This window comes from Euprymna scolopes, chromosome 38, assembly GCF_053919585.1.
Source record: "Euprymna scolopes isolate OS-2025 chromosome 38, ASM5391958v1, whole genome shotgun sequence".
NCBI lineage: Eukaryota > Metazoa > Mollusca > Cephalopoda > Sepiida > Sepiolidae > Euprymna > Euprymna scolopes.
The window spans coordinates 32,409,433-32,425,992 of NC_136519.1; the positions used below are offsets into that span (position 1 = coordinate 32,409,433).

At 35.3% G+C, this 16,560-nt stretch overlaps 1 protein-coding gene across 1 annotated transcript in view; it reads right to left on the reverse strand.

The window, feature by feature from the left end:
- The window catches only part of LOC145263120 (uncharacterized), a 154,573-nt gene that overhangs the window by 43,728 nt on the left and 94,285 nt on the right, over positions 1-16,560 (reverse strand). Inside the window, exons 12-15 of the mRNA XM_080120062.1 lie at positions 11,614-11,709; positions 8,474-8,670; positions 6,660-6,725; positions 1,482-1,575 (exon numbers count right to left, since the gene is read on the reverse strand). Of these exons, the coding sequence (XP_079976188.1) occupies positions 1,482-1,575; positions 6,660-6,725; positions 8,474-8,670; positions 11,614-11,709 (453 nt within the window). The remainder of the gene's footprint in view (positions 1-1,481; positions 1,576-6,659; positions 6,726-8,473; positions 8,671-11,613; positions 11,710-16,560) is intronic.

A 16,560-nucleotide genomic window follows, 5' to 3' on the forward strand; every position in this document is an offset into this window, starting at 1 on the left:
AAAGGAAAAAAGGAAAAAAGAAAAAAAAAAAAGAAAAAAAAAGAAAAAAAGAAAAAAGAAAAAAAAGAAAGAAAAAAAGAAAGAAAAAGAAAAAAAAGAAAAAAAGAAAAAAGAGAAAAAAGAAAAAAGAGAAAAAAGAGAAAAAGAGAAAAAAGAGAAAAAAGAGAAAAGAAAAAAGAGAAAGAAGAAAAAAAGAGAAAAAAAGAGAAAAAAGAGAAAAACATAGAAAAAAGAAAAAGAAAAAAACTACTTGATGAAATTAAGTTGGTTTCTTGTTTTTGTTTTACGGCATATCAACCCTTTCCAGGTCATTTAATGCCGAATTCAGTGATTTTGAAGAAAATTTTTTTAATAGAATATATTTTTTTTCTCAAGTCGGTTTCTATTTAACCCATAGTTGGGATCCTAACAGGTACTACCACTCCGGGTCAGAGTGGACCTGAGAGCAATGGTAATTAAAGGGTGGCTCCACACTCTCCAAAGCCCGCAAGCTGAGCCCTCACCATCGGATATAGTTTAAGGTCATATCCAGGACCCTATGAAATTAAGTGAAATTTTTTTTTTCAGAGAACTTTGTTCCATAACGGATACATGCAATATTAGTTTTTTTTTTTATATTTTCATTTTTTAATGTCTTGATTAAACTGTACAAGTACCGTTTTTTTTAAGTTTTAAATATTCCTCTGGGGGTGACGTTGATCAAGAAAATACTAACTTTTTGGTTATTTGTTTTATCATTTTTTTTTTTTCACTTTTAGCCAAATATAGAAACACACACAGCCAACTGCCCCGTTATAAATAGACTAGCAGGCCACCCGGCATTGTCTGGTCACAAAATATGTTTAAATATTTTTTAATTTATGCAGATTTCATACTTATTATGTTAGAGCTAATTTTTGATTCATTATTATATTGTACCCAATATATATAGTAACTTCAACAGTAAAAAAAAAAAAAAAGATATAACTTGGGTGCTGTCAGCTAAAATCAAAACCAAAACATTTAGTGCTCCAGCCTTATTCGTTACTGTTTGAGCTATCGTCAGACAGATAAATACTTAAAAATGAACAGACTTTAACATATAACTGTATATTTGTGCATGTATACAAGAGTACTTTAAGTTGACATAAGCTTGTTAAGTTCTAACTTTTTTTTCAATTTTGACCCCATGACGGCTATTTTTACTGGCTAACAGCCAAATCAAATTTATTCCACTAGTCCAATTCTCCAATATATTAAGTTTCAAGTCTGTAGATCAGAAATTGACAGTAGTTTGGTAGAGACCTTTCTTCACATATACAGACAAGGTCATTCTTATATATATATATATATATAAAAGCAGTCCACAAAAATGCAATAATTTGACTTGCCTTGCACCTTTCTGCAACCTTGCATCTCTGAGACATGCATTTTGGAAAAATGGAGACAGACACACAGACATAGTGAGCTTTATATATTAGATTAATTTCTTATTTACTTACCTGTGAATCTGCGAGTGTCGAACCACCCAAGATAGAAATGGCTTCATTCCAGTGGAGACGCATTATCGTCTGAAACTTGTTTATAGCCTCAATTCTGCAGAAGAAAAGAAAACATCAAGGTTAATGAGTAAAAGAAAGGGAGGTAATTAGGGGGTAGAAAAATACTAAGTTGTGATTGGTTGAACAAGACCATGTGATACAACAGATAAAAGTGCTTAGCAATAATCAGTTCTAAATAACAATCTTCTAGATATTGAAGGTTCAATTCTCATAACAGACGATACTAAGAAAATAATTACAATTTAATTAAGAGTTTTACCCGGTTATGCCTAATGAGACAAGAGGCAAATATCTTCAGGAGTTAAATAAAAAGTTCTGTTAAAAATTCTGTACAGATTCTAAAGTTCAACATAAGGATTCCAGACAGCCTGAGCTAGTAACATCAGATGCCCTAACTCTGGGGCAAAGTGGAGCTGGGAGCAATGGTAACTAAGGGGAAACTCCACATTCCCAAAATGAGGCCACACCACTGGATGTCTTACAGTCATACCCAGGACAAACATTTTTGGAAACTATTGGCGGAAATATTTAACAGAGTTTGATTATATATATATAGATCTATCCTTGGACCTCTGCTGTTCCTGATATTCATAAATGACCTCCCCGACAAGATTGCCTCTGAGATGGGTATATATGCTGATGACACCACACTCTATAGCAGGCACGACAGGAAAACAAACGAACATATATCTAAAGTAATGGCAGAAACACTAGAGGATGACCTCCAATCAGTAGTGGAATGGGGACAAAAATGGATGGTAACGTTCAATGCCACCAAGACAAAACTGATTTCATTCAATAATTACAAGAAACCTTCTCTACCACCTATAGCAATGGCCAACGACTCTTTATCTGAGAGTACGTCTCTCAAGCTCCTTGGCCTAACGTTCACAGGAAACATGAGTTGGAACAATTACATCGAGGGCATTGCCAGGGCCGCTGCAAGGAAGGTGGGCTCTCTCTACCGTGCTAGAAAACTTCTAACACCCGAAAGTATCCTGTACCTCTATAAGGCCATTATTCGCCCATGTATGGAGTATTGCTGTCATATTTGGGCCGGTGCATCGGCTACTAGTCTTTCGCTCCTTGACAGGGTTCAAAAGAGAGTCGCAAATCTGATAGGCCCTAAACTGGCATCTAAACTTCAGCCTCTGTCCCATCGTCGAAACGTTGCATCCCTCTGCCTTTTCTACAAGTATTATAATGGTGAATGCTCTGAAGAACTGCAAGCACTTGTGCCCCCACGACGTGAACACCCTCGACAGACCCGACAAGCTGCAAAATCCCACCCCCATACTGTAGAGATCCCTAGATGTAAAAGATCTTTCTACTCCAGTAGTTTCTTTCCCAGAACTGCTAGACTTTGGAATTCCATTCCAGGTCACTGCTTCCCCAACTGTACTGACATGCATAAGTTCAAGTGCAACGTGAACCAACATCTCGCTGCCCTAATCCCTACATAGTACCCCAGTAGATGTTTCCCCTGATAGTAGCCCCCTACACCAAAGTGGCAATGTGCCTTGTTTGGGGTGAAAATGTAATAAATAAAAAAAATAAAAAAAATATATATATATATATATATATATATATATATATATACTAGCATGGGTGCCCGGTGTTGCCTAGGTGTTTGGAGGTGTGTGTTGAGCAAAAAAAATAATTTTTTTAAAAGTGGTAGTAGGAAGGCAGGCTCGAACCTGTACCGCGAAGGAGGAAAAGAATGGGGAAAAAACGTGACGTCTTTGCTGTGACAACCACCGCCAAACCAAAAGTGATGCAGGCTTAAATTAAGGCTAGACAATCAAAAAGAGGGGATGACTTTCGAAAATATAGGCGAAAAAAGCGACCCCTCCCTGTAGAAAAGTGCCAAGTTGAGGATGAAGAAATTAATGTTTTTAACCAAATTTTAGGTATTTGTCATTTAAAAGGTCGAACTTCAAAACGATACTGATCTTGTGAAAATCAGTCTCCTCTGTCGAAAGTTTTATGCAAACATGCATACATACATTTATATATTGGTAGCTCAAATTTTCAACCCAAACCGATTAAGAAGCTTGCCCTATCTCTGAATACCCTTTATATAAAATTTCAAATGTTTAGACCAGAAATTGTCTGAGTAATTTGGTAGAGATCGCAGAGGTAAAATTTTTTTAACTTTGTCCCCTATTATGACCCCCTTAACATTTATTGCTTTGGGCTCAAATCAAGTTATTAAGTTAGATCCATGTTCAAGGAACCTATATCTAAAATTTCAATTGTTTATACGCAAAATTGTCAGAGGAGTTTGGTAGAGTTCTCAAAGGTCAAATCGTCGAACTTTGACCTCTTAACAGCAAAATTTCTGGCCAAAAACAGATTACAAAGATTTTCCCAAATCTCACTACCCTGTATATCAAATTTCGAGTCTGTAGACTAAAAATTGGCAGATATATTGCATAGGGAAATGTACACAGATAGACACTTTCACTTATATATATATGTGTGTGTGTGTGTATATGTGTTGAAGAGTTGAATTGAAAATTTAAGCAAAAAAGAGCACTGTTATACTACTGACACCCCTCCTCACTGCCAAATGTCAGGAAGAAGAAAAAAGAACAAGCTGAGCATGTGTGGTCCCCCTCTGGTGTTGCATGTAAGATGACGCCACAAAAAATAGTGAAGAAATGATGAATGTGAGAAGTGTGAAGGGCCAACGTTTCCTTAACATTTTCGGCAAGTTTCAGAAAAATCTAATGCATGGGCAAAAGTTATGGGGTAAAAAGAGTCATTTTTTGCAATTTGGGGGCATTTGCGAACCCTTTTGAGCTCCTAGGAATGCTGAATCCCAGTGAAAATGGATAAATGGTGCACTTTCATGCCTTAAGACATGTATATTTTAATTAAGCACCATGGAAAACCACTATATAGACATAAACATCAAGTTTTTGAGTAATATGAAAAAAAAAAGCTCCAAAAAGGCATGTTTCTTTTAGACCTAAAAAGTGCCAAAGGGATGCTAACCAGAATTTTGCCAGGGTCACCCATACTGAATTGATATGAAGAACAATGGCCTCCACATTTTGGCCAAGTTTCAGGAAAATCTAATGGATGGATCAAACGTTATAGGGCAAAAAGTATAATTTTTTACCATTTTGGGGCATTTTTGACCCCTTTTGAACCCCTGGGACGCCGAATCCCAGTGTAAATGGAAAACTGTGCAGTTTCAGGCCTTAACACATATATATTTGAGTTGACCACCGTGAAAAAAAAAACATTATATAGTCAGACATATCAAGTTTTTGAGAAATATGAAAAAATAGCCACAAAATGGGGCATTTTTAACACTTTGGGGATGCGAACCAGAATTTTGCCAGGGTCACCCATACTGGATTTAACACATATCTAAAGGAATCGCAGAAACACTAGAGGATGACCTCCAATCTGTGGTGGAATGGGGACAAAAATGGATGGTCACGTTCAATGCCATGAAGACTAAACTAGTTTCATTCAATAATTACAAGAAACCTTCTCTACCACCTATAGCAATGGCCAACGACTCTTTACCTAAAAGTACATCTTTCAAACTCCTTGGCCTAACGTTCACAGGAACCATGAGTTGGAACAATTACATTGAAGGCATTGCCAGGGCTGCTGCAAGGAAGGTGGGCTCTCTCTAGCATGCTAAAAAACTACTAACACCCGAAAGTATCCTGTACTTCTATAAGGCCACCATTCGCCCATGTATGGAGTATTGCTGTCATATTTGGGCTGGTGCATCTGCTACTAGTCTCTCGCTCCTTGACAAGGTTCAAAAGAGTCGCAAATCTGATAGGCCCTGTACTGTCATCTAAGCTTCAGCCTCTGTCCCATTGACGAAATGCTGCATCCCTCTGCCTGTTCTACAAGTATTTTAATAGTGAATGCTCTGACGAACTGCAAGCACTTGTGCCTCACAACGTGAACACCCTCGACAAATCTGACAGGCTGCTAAATCCCACCCCCACACTGTAGAGATCCCTAGATGTAAAAGATCTTTCTACTCCAGTAGTTTCTTCTCCAGAACCGCTAGACTTTGGAATTCCATTCCAGGTCCCTGCTTCCTCAACTGTACTGACGTGCAGAAGTTCAAGTGCAACGTGAACCGACATCTTGCTGCTCAAATCCCTACATAGTACCACAGTAGTTGTTGCCCCTGATAGTAGCCCCCTACACCAAAGTGGCAATGTTCCTTGTTTGGGGTGAAAATGTAATACAGAACATTGGGCTCCATATTTTGGCCAAGTTTCAGAAAAATCTAATGGATGGATCAAAAGTTATGGGGCAAAACGTGCCATTTTGGGCATTTTTGACCTCTTGAGCACCTGGGGACACAGTGGGAATTCTTTTTACTGTGCACATCTATTTAATGAAAAGTAATTTGTGGCAAATGCACGGATGCCACTGAAAACATAGGTCCCTCTCTGATAAATCAGAAACTATAACAAAAAAGAAGGAATAAGTTGACCAGCAGAACAAAGGTTATAGGGAGTGAGCTTATTAGAAAGACAAAGTAGAGGAAGTCGTCCACTAAGGGACACAAAAAAAAGCTGAAATAGAAATTGTTAATCAAGGTGTGGTAGCGATTGGGACAAATGACCAAATAATACAAGTCAATGCATTTCAAATTAGTTCACAGACAGTTTTAGGAGTGGCAATGAGTTTAGGAACAGTTTACAGACAGTCTTGAGTTTGTGACTGTTGAGGACAGTTTAGAGTTTGAAACAGTAGAAGACAGGTCATGGCCTGAAGCAGATGGAGGAGAGCTGATGTCAACCAATAAAATAAAAAGGCCTCGCCAGACTGTATAGATGTGGACCATAGCATTCAGGGAGTCATGTTGCACACACAGAGCTCAACCAATATATACAGAATCTTGTTTCTAGAGTTTGTGTTCCAAGTTGTTTTATTTTTTCATACTTGTGAACCTATGTTCACGTTCTTGGCAGTTACCAATGTGAGAGATAACAACACGACCAGAAAAGAAGATGAAAGAGAAGAAATCCACGGCACACAATGTTGGGGTCGGCGATTGTTGTCGAGCGAAGGGATCACATGGTCGCGCAGCATAACAGACAAATACATTGGGAATTTTTGATTTACCTTTGAGATTCAAGTCGTTGGTTGGAAATTTTCAAGCTGGTATTTTCCTCTCTCATGACTTTTAATCTGAAACATCCAAAAGCAAAAAAAATTTTTAATTGAATTAAATACTTTATTTTATTCTAGCAAGGGATTGCCTGGCTTTGCTTGGCTTTGTCCGGTCATAAAATATGCTTAAATATTGGAGTGTGGAATAAGTTTGTAGGGTCTTTATATTTTTTTTTTTTATGACTTTTTGCTTTGACAAAATGTATAATATTAAATCAATAGAGATTTTCCTGCCGTAAAAAATTGTGCTAATCGTCCAATTTAATTTTCCTGCCGTAAAAAATTGTCTAATCGCCCAATTTAATTTTCCTGCCGTAAAAAATTGTGCTAATCGCCCAGTTTAATTTTCCTGCCATAAAAAATTGTGCTAATCACCCAATTTAATTTTCCTGCCGTAAAAAATTGTGCTAATCGCCCAATTTAATTTTCCTGCCGTAAAAAATTGTCTAATCGCCCAATTTAATTTTTTTATTACTTTTTAAGTTTAGAAATGGAATCTGAGAGAATGTGAAAATTTTTATCTATCAATTTAATATGGTTAAGTTGTAACTCTTTAGAAAACTCTTTTAATGCTGAATAACATTTGCATAAGTATCATGTTTGCAAAATCAGATTTTTTTTGTTATTTGTGATTAAATGATAATCAAATAGTTTTGACATTTTAAGTTTTCGCTTGCATTTCTTCATGGCCTCTGTTCATTCTTGAAAGACAATGGATACATGTAATTGTGAGGCAAGGGTTGTGCAATAACCAACCCCACCTCTCCTGAATCGACACGCTCGAGTCCAGTGGCAAGAACACGTCCAGGATGATTGGAAACAATGCTGAGATACTGCACCTGGAATTCCCAAACAGTCATCCATTTTAGCACTCACCAGGCTCAATGTTGCTTAACTTTGGTGATTTAATGGAAACTGGTGTTTCGACGTGATTATGCTGTATAATTTTTAATATTGTAATACTATCAACGTTGTCTCTCCACCCCTAAGTGTTAGAAAGTAGGAGATAAAAAGAAAAAGAAATATAACAAAAAGACAAGAGGAAATAGGTTTACCAGGTGAACAAAGGCATGGGAATTTGTTCACTGATGCACAAAGGTGAGCTGAAGGGGGATTGTAATTAAAGTGAGGCAGATGATGGCAACAAAAGACCGAATATATTTTCACAGTTAGTTTTAGGATTGGCAAGGACTTTTACAATTGTTGTGGAAGTCTGTGGCAGTCAATGAATTTTGTGATAGTCTTTACAATGGTTTGTAGCGGTTTGCAAACAGTCATTGGTTGACAGCAGCTAGAAGTCAAGGACAAGGTCCAGTTGATGACAGTGGCAAGTTTGACATCATAGAATGCAAATCATAGCTTGCTTGGAACAAATGAGGAAATCAATTGATCAAGTGATGACAAAGACGCCTCAGCAAATAACTACCAAAACGTACAGAGAAGGTCGATAAGTGCACTATTTACAGAAAGTGCTGGTGTCTGGGTTTGCTTTTGTGTTATTTTTATACCTATGAGCTATTGTGAGCTAGTGCATCCCTCTGCATAATGCGTAACAGATGGAAACATGGCCAGAATCAGAAAAGATAAAAGAAATCCACAGCAAACAGAACAGAGGTTGCCGATCAGTGTCAAGAGGAGGCGGACCACATAGGTCTCACAGCATAACAAACACATAGTATCATAAATAAAATACAATGAAAATACACGTGATAGCTTGTATTACACTAATTTAAAAAAAAAAAAAAAAAGAAAAGTTATCGACTCACGTTTGTTCAAGATTTTGTAACTGTAATGAAAATTTGTTATCATTTTGTTTTAGTTCCATTTGATATTTTTGGAGGAGGGCATTTAATTTGACTGAATGGTGTTCGTTCAGGCTGATAATCTGTTGCTTGTGTTTTTCCTGCAACCGATTCTCAAAGGATACACGCTTCTTGTTGACATCTTCAATAATAACCGTGATCTGTTTAAAATAAAAGAAAAAAGAAATTGAAATAATGGATCCATGATAACATTAAATTCAGGGATTTTAGTTTTAAGATTGAACCCTGTATTTACCAAAAGTACATGAGGTTAAAATAGCTTTTACATTTTTTTTAATGGAAATCGCTCCAGACAAGGTGTGAAGCCACTTGATACAAGGAGATAAGAATGAAATATGATCATCAGAAAGACATGATATGCTTACTGACTTTTGTCTTGAAAAAAACAAAGTTATAGGTAGGAGGAAAACAGTCAACAGGAAAAGAGTTCCAGAAGCTTGTGGTTCTTAGAAAGAAGTTACTGGATTGATTGATTGTTCGGTTTATTGGCCTATCAACAGCTGAATGTTCATTTAAGGCCAAATAAGTGGGATTTTTTTTATGGGAAGGGTTTGTCTTAGTAGAATAGGTATTCTTTATTTTCCAGTATATCGAAGTGAGTTGGGAGGAAGTTTTGTAAAGGATTGGGGTTGAAAAAACAAATTTTTATTTTTTTATTAGGTAGATTTACATTTTGGAGAAAAGATTTTCATCTTTCAAGTAATTGCCGAGTCTGGTTTGGGTGTTTTACGGCATTCAATGCCGAATTCAGTTATTGTGGAAATAGTATTCATGTTGCATTCGGTTATTAATCGGAAAAACTGAAACTTTTGGGGTTATCGGAATCGGCATTCGAAAAATGTGTGTCTATTTACTGATGCCTAAAACGATTTTTTTTTATTTGCTTATTGTTTTTTTTGTTTTAAAGCAAATTTTTTTTTCATTTTTAGATTGATTAATTGATTGTTCAGTTTATTGGTCTACCAACAGCTGCATGGTCGTTTAAGGCCAAATAACTGGGGGGGGGGGATGTGGGAGGTGTTTTGTCTTAAAAGAATAGGTATTCTTTATTTTCCAGTATATCAAAGTGAGTTTCGAGGAAGTTTTGTAAAGGTTTGGTGTTGAAAAAAAAATAATTTTATTTTTTTTTATTTTATAATTAAGATTTATATTTTGGAGAAGAGATTTACTTCTTTCAAATAATTTAGAATTTTTTTAAATTTATATTTTCAAAGAGATCTTTAATGTTGTTAGTGCTGTAATGTTTTTGGCGTAAGGGAGCTAGGTCGATGTAGTTTATTAGAAAATGTTTAACTGTGTAGTTTTTTTGGCAAGGTAAGCATTTAGGTGGGTTTTCTCCTTTTAATAGGAATGAATAAATGATATTTGTGCGGAATGTTCTTACTCTTGTAATGATCACCTCTTCTTTCCAGTTTAAGTTACTGGAATAGGAAGCTGTATTACAATGAGGTATAAAAGCAGTGAATCGATGAAGACCACAAGACTAATGAGTCAAATGAGCTTGAACAAAGGAAGCAGGGAATACATCAGACAATTTTGAAAAACATGTGCCATAATAGTATTTATAAAAAAGACTGAGATTAGCAAAATCATATCCTGTGAGAGAGAGAGAGGCACTTCTGTATGACAATTACATATTAGCATCAGAGACGAGTTATCGACCTCTGTTCTTAGAAAGAGAACTGCCATCTAGTGGCCATTATATGAACCTCAATTATAAACAAGTGTCTATGATAATGCAAAAATAGAAAACAACAAAATAAATAAAAAATATATGAAAATTAAAACATTTATTGTATAGAATATGTATCAAAATATAATTTTAATGTATTAATATAATTTTTTTTTTCAGTGAGTGATTCATAACTGAAAGTAAAATAAATATGAAAAAAAAATTGGGATTTTATGCAAAGAGGTTATGCTAACTAGTATGAATTTTGGTGAGAGTTACATAGTGCATGTCAGGATAATCTGACAATAAACGGAAAGAGATTCAATGCAGCTAGTATGATTAAGATAAGGGTTCAAAAGTTAGCCTTCTAAACAAAATACATTAGAAATGCAGGTGTTGGATGATTAAATAGAAATGATCGCATGTATGGGGAGAGAACAGAGTTTTTTTTAACAGCCGCACTCATGAAGCAAGACAGACGGCACACATTCTGGAAAAGTAGAGATAATCTAAACAAATCTCATCCTGACATCTGCATCTCTCAATCTCTAAGTAGAAGAATAAATAATAAGGAATCAATTTTAGCTTATCTTTTAGAAAGAACTAATTTTAGCCTCTCTTTTAGTCTCTCCCCTTTGTGAACAAACTTTCTTTCCCCAATAAAACCTTTGAAACCTCTGCAAGTCTATTGTGTTCCATGCATGAGTAGATCAGTCTTGATTTAAACAGAACAACAACCACAACAGATCACAGGCCACAGATAAAAAAGCGACAAAGTATGAAAAACCTGTGAGTTTGTTTCTTATGGACTCCAAAATGACTGGGCCAATTTTTTAATTTCACACAAATATATTTTCTGTGTCTGTAAGTGTTTTTAGATAGGTTCTGTATTGAAATGCCTCAGATAAGTATTGATAATCTAAAAAAAATACAATTAAAGAAGGAACAGTCTGATCTTGACCAAAGTTACCATCCTTATACACCCTAACATCACAAATGCATTTGAAATGTTTTATCACCACACAAGAAGAATGCTTGTTTAAAGCACAATTGAATCATGATACTTAACTTTTGCATTTTGAACTTTAATTCAATCCATCATATAAAATAATTTTATAAAATCAGCAGTAGCTTCTCTATAGTGCCTTGTAGACTACAATGTATTATGGATTAAATCACTATAAAAAAATGTATGAAATTTTACAAAATTAAACTTTAAAAATTTGAATTGTCTCCCCTTTGAATTCTTCAAAAATGAAAACAGAAAAAAATGTCCTCCAAATCTTAAATGCACAAGTGTCAAAAAATCTTTAGAATGTCTATCCTTTGAATAGTTTATGTAATCAAAGATGCCGCTAACCAATCAAAATGGCAGCTGTAATGAATTTTTTAAATGGTATTAAGTCCAAACCTCTTTTTCCATTTTAGATTCCAGATGAGTTTCCAACTGTTTTTGGTTATTTTCATGTTTGGCTTCAATAAGAGCCATTTCCACCTTCAAACACTCCTGCAAAATAGAAAAGAGAAAAGGGAAAATAGATTTTTATCATTTGTCACCATGAAGTCAGCTTGGTGTGGTAGTCCTAGTCACAGATAAAGCATAATCTCGTAAGGAAATTAGTAGAACTTTGCAATGAACACCAAAAAGTCTCACTTCTGACGTAATCCTCATTTGTTGTTTTCATGGCCTTCCCCCATTAACTGATCCTGCCACCTCAACTGTTTTACATCTAAGAAGAACTTTAAGTTTATAGAAAGCAGAAAAATGCAAAGGTGTGACAGATAGACTCAAACTAACACAACTTAAGATCTAATGGTAGAACCAGCTATGTAGTTTCATTTTTTTTCATCCAATTCATGTGTACATGTATAATCATATATACACATACACACATGCGTTTTTTTAATAAAATATTTTACATGGAAGATGTTCTTATTTCTGTCAGGTAGTGTGTCTTTGATGCTATATTTCAGGATGTCTTCCCTTCGTCAGACAGGTGTTCAATTTTCAAACATGCATGGTAGATTTTATTGTAGATGTAGTAGGTTCACATAAATTGGAAATTAATTTATCTGTTTCAGACGCATAATTTATTAATATGGGACATGTGTTTTTACTCAATATTATTTGCGATTTTTTTAATATTAATATTTAGCCTTAATTACTTATCTTTGTATGATTGACTAGTCTTTGTTTACTTTGTTTGTTTGTTCCACATTTACTAACCCAAGAACTCACATCCAATATTTCAATGCCATTGACTCCACTCATTCTGCAGACATCTATATATATATATATATAAACAATATGATATAAATGTGGGAGTGCTTCAAGAGTCTATCCTTGGACCTCTATTATTCCTAATATTCATAAATGACCTCCCTGACAAAATTGTCTGTGAGATGGGTATATATGCTGATGACAGCATGCTTTATAACAGACACGACAGGAAAACAAATGAACACATATCTAAAAAAATGGCAGAAACACTAGAGGATGACCTCCGATCTGTAGTGGAATGGGGACATAAATGGATGGTCACATTCAATGCTGCCAAGACTAAACTCATTTCCTTCAATAATTACAAGAAACCTTCTCTACCACCAATAGGAATGGCCAAAGACTCTTTATCTGAAAGTACATCCTTTAAACTTCTCGGCCTAATGTTTAGGAAACATGAGTTGGAACAATTACATTGAGAGTATTGCAAGGACCGCTGCGAAGAAGATAGGTTCTCTCTACCATGCTAAAAAGCTACTAACGGCCGAAAGTATCCTGCACCTCTATAAGACCACCATTCGCCATGTATGAAGTATTGTTGTCATATTTGGGCTGGTGCATCTGCTACTAGTCTCTCGCTCCTAGACAATGTTCAAAAGTGAGTCACTAATCTGATAGGTCCTGAACTGTCATCTAAACTTCAGTCTCTGTCCTATTGACGAAATGTTGCATCCCTCTGCCTGTTCTACAAGTACTTTAACGGTGCTTGCTCTGACAAACTGCAAGCACTTGTACCTCCTCGACGTAAATACCCCCGACAAACCCAACAAGCAGCCAAGAAATTTATGTCGTTTGACTATTGGGATTTCTGTATCAAAGAGTTTGAGAGTTGGGTCATTATGCATTTTTGTATATGGCAGAAATGTAGACATTTGTTTTTTTCTTTTGATAGTTTAAAGCCGTTTTCTGTGGTCCATTTGCTTATTTTGTTTAGGCATTGTTTAAGTTGATGTTCTATAGTATGGATGTGTTTTGATCTATAGCAGATCAAGAAATCATCCACATATAGTGAGCCTTTTATACCAGGGGTAAGACATTTTGTGATGTTATTAATTTTAATGTTAAATAATGTGGTAGAAAGGATGCATCCGCAAGGATGCATCTTTTACTAATTAACCATCATATCAGGCATGAAACATTAGCTCCTAGATCACCACACCAAAACGGGACTGTTGAACGTGCATAGCGGACACTTTTTGAAATGGCAAGATGCCTACTCCCTAAAAACCTCTGGACGTATGCACTTATGGCGGCAGCCTATATACGCAACAGGTGCTTTAACAAAACACTATCTAAAACTCCATATGAATCTTTCTGCGGTAAAAAAAACAAATTTAGGCAGAATGCATATATTTGGTTCAACTTGCTTCGCATATATAGAGAAAAAGAGTAAATTGAATATTAAAGCCGACAGAGGTATATTTCTTGGATACGATAAAAACAGTCCAGCCAATTTAATATTTTTTCCCGAAAAAAATAAAATAAAAAGGTGTGTAAAATTCAGACACGTTTAATTTTACAGACAAAAACCCGTCATATGAAGAGGATGAAATTATATTACCTCAAATAATTAGAACAAACGAAAACAATAAAAATGACGGAGACGAGAGTGTCCATGATGATGATGATGATGATGATAAAGTCGAAAGATATCCCAAAAGAAATAGAAGACGACCAGATTTTTTTGTGGTCGACAATATAAAAGATTATCAAATCGACTATTGCTATTCAATGGAAAATGTGCCAAAAAGCTTCAACGAAGCAATTAATTCAGAACATTGTGATGAATGGAAAATTGCCATGAAAAAAGAAATAGATGCCTTAACCGAAAATGATACCTATATGGTAGTGCCTCTCCCAAGAGATAAACATGTTATTTCTACCAGATGGGTCTTTACAAAAAAAGAGTACAGCATCAGGCGTAGAACAGTACAAAGCAAAGGATTTGTTACGATGACTCAATCGAGATACATCGACAAAATACTATTAAAATTTGGAATGGGAGAGTGCAAGAAATGCTCTACACCGGTCGAAAATGATATTAATAAAAATATACACACAGAATCTGAAATAATAAATGACACACAATATCGCGAAATTATAGGTAGTCTTATATATTTAATGACTGCAACCAGGCCCGACATATGCTATACAGTAACAAAACTGTCAGAAAAATTATCACGACCGACAATGAAGGATTTAAACAGAGCTAAAGAAGTCCTACGTTATTTAAAAGGAACCAAAGAACAGAAGTTAGTATTTAGAAAATCAAGAAATCCCCTAAAATTAGGTTTTTTGGATTCAGACTGGGCAAACGACGAAGATCGCAAGAGTGTATCTGGATATTGTTTCAGACTCTCAGAAAATGGGCCTATTATTTCATGGAAATCTAAAAAGCAACAGATTGTATCTCTCTCTACGTGTGAAGCAGAATTTATCGCGCTCACACACACGACCCAGGAAGCACTCTACCTTAAAAATATCCTGAAGACTATTTTAGAGCCAGAATTGATTACAAGCCCCGTAGTAATTAATTGTGATAATCAAGCCAGTATAGTCTTAGCACAGAACATGATAATCAACCAAAGATCTAAGCATATAGATATAAAATACCATTTCATAAAAAATAAGATAAAAAAGGAATCCATTATTTTGAATTACATATCATCAAAACAAAATATCGCTGATGTATTTATGAAACCGGCGACACGGATAAAGCTACAACGTTTTTTCTGAAAACTTGTTGGTGAATTCGACTGAATAATTTTTTTTTCTTTCACTGCCCTGTATGTATATAGATTTCTATATATTAAAAATACAGACCAGCGAAGTTCCACTTATGAGAAGGCTCTTACTTTTTTGCATGAATATCAGCGGAAACCCCTAGGGGTAATGCTCAGAGTATATAGATTTCTATATATTAAAAAAAAAAAAAAAATAGTCCTGGACAAGACGTTAAACTGTATCCATTTTAGTAAAGTATTAACACTTTAACCTACTAATGCGTAACTAATACTTTTGCTTAAAAAAACAAAAAAACTTTGTAATTTTCCTTTTTGACATTTGAGCACAATTAAAAATGGCGTCTTTTTAAATGCTAAAATTCTAAGATCCAAATGATTTCTAATTTTTGTTATGTCTAAGTGAATATAAAAATATATATTTATTTTTGAGCAGAACAAACACAAGGGACTTCCCCATTATAAAAAATAGGGAGGATGTTGCAATATTTTGGTTCTATAATGGGGTATGATCCCACACAGTCGGACGATTCTATTTATAAACGATGCTGCTAAGAACTGACGAATCAAATAAATTCACGTTCTGCTACCAACCAATCAGAAACCAGAATTGCTTCATAAATATTAAACCTTTTCTGGAGCAATTTCACATGTTCTTTTCCCGGGTTTCGACACGGTAAGAATATCTTGTTCTGTGGAACTGTCTACTACAAACAAGTCACCTCCCAGGACTTGTGTGTAACAGCGAACCATCTGAAACTGTTCTGAAACTCAAAATGGCTTACACTTCTAGAACTCCCATTCTTTGTTCTTTTGAGTCTGAGAAAGTGTCGTTTAAAAGGACTCTAAAAGTTCTGTTTTTTAGGAAGTTGTCACTAAACAGGAGTAATCTTCCTTTTAAGCCAAGTGTCTTTAAGTCTCTCATCATACCATATCTCCATGTGGTATCATAAGCCTTTTCAAGGTCAAAGATAACTGCAGTGAGATATTCTTTTTGGAGGAAAGCTTCACGTATGAATGTTTCAAGTCGGACAAGGTGGTCAAATATCCCTCTTCCTTTTCTGAATCCTGTTTGTAGGTTTGTTATTATATTGTTGGTTTCAAAGTACCATGTTAATCTTTTATTGATCATACACTCTAGTATTTTGCTAATACAGCTGGTTAAAGCAATTGGTCAGAAGTTTGGTTTGTCATGGTATTTGGTTGGTTTGGGTGATCTGTTGTGTTTTGAAGTTTTGGTATAGGGATAATAGTGGCCTGTTTCCAGAGTGTAGGAATGTTGCTAGTCATCCATAGATTATTGTATATGTGATACTATAAAGTGGCCCTGTAGACA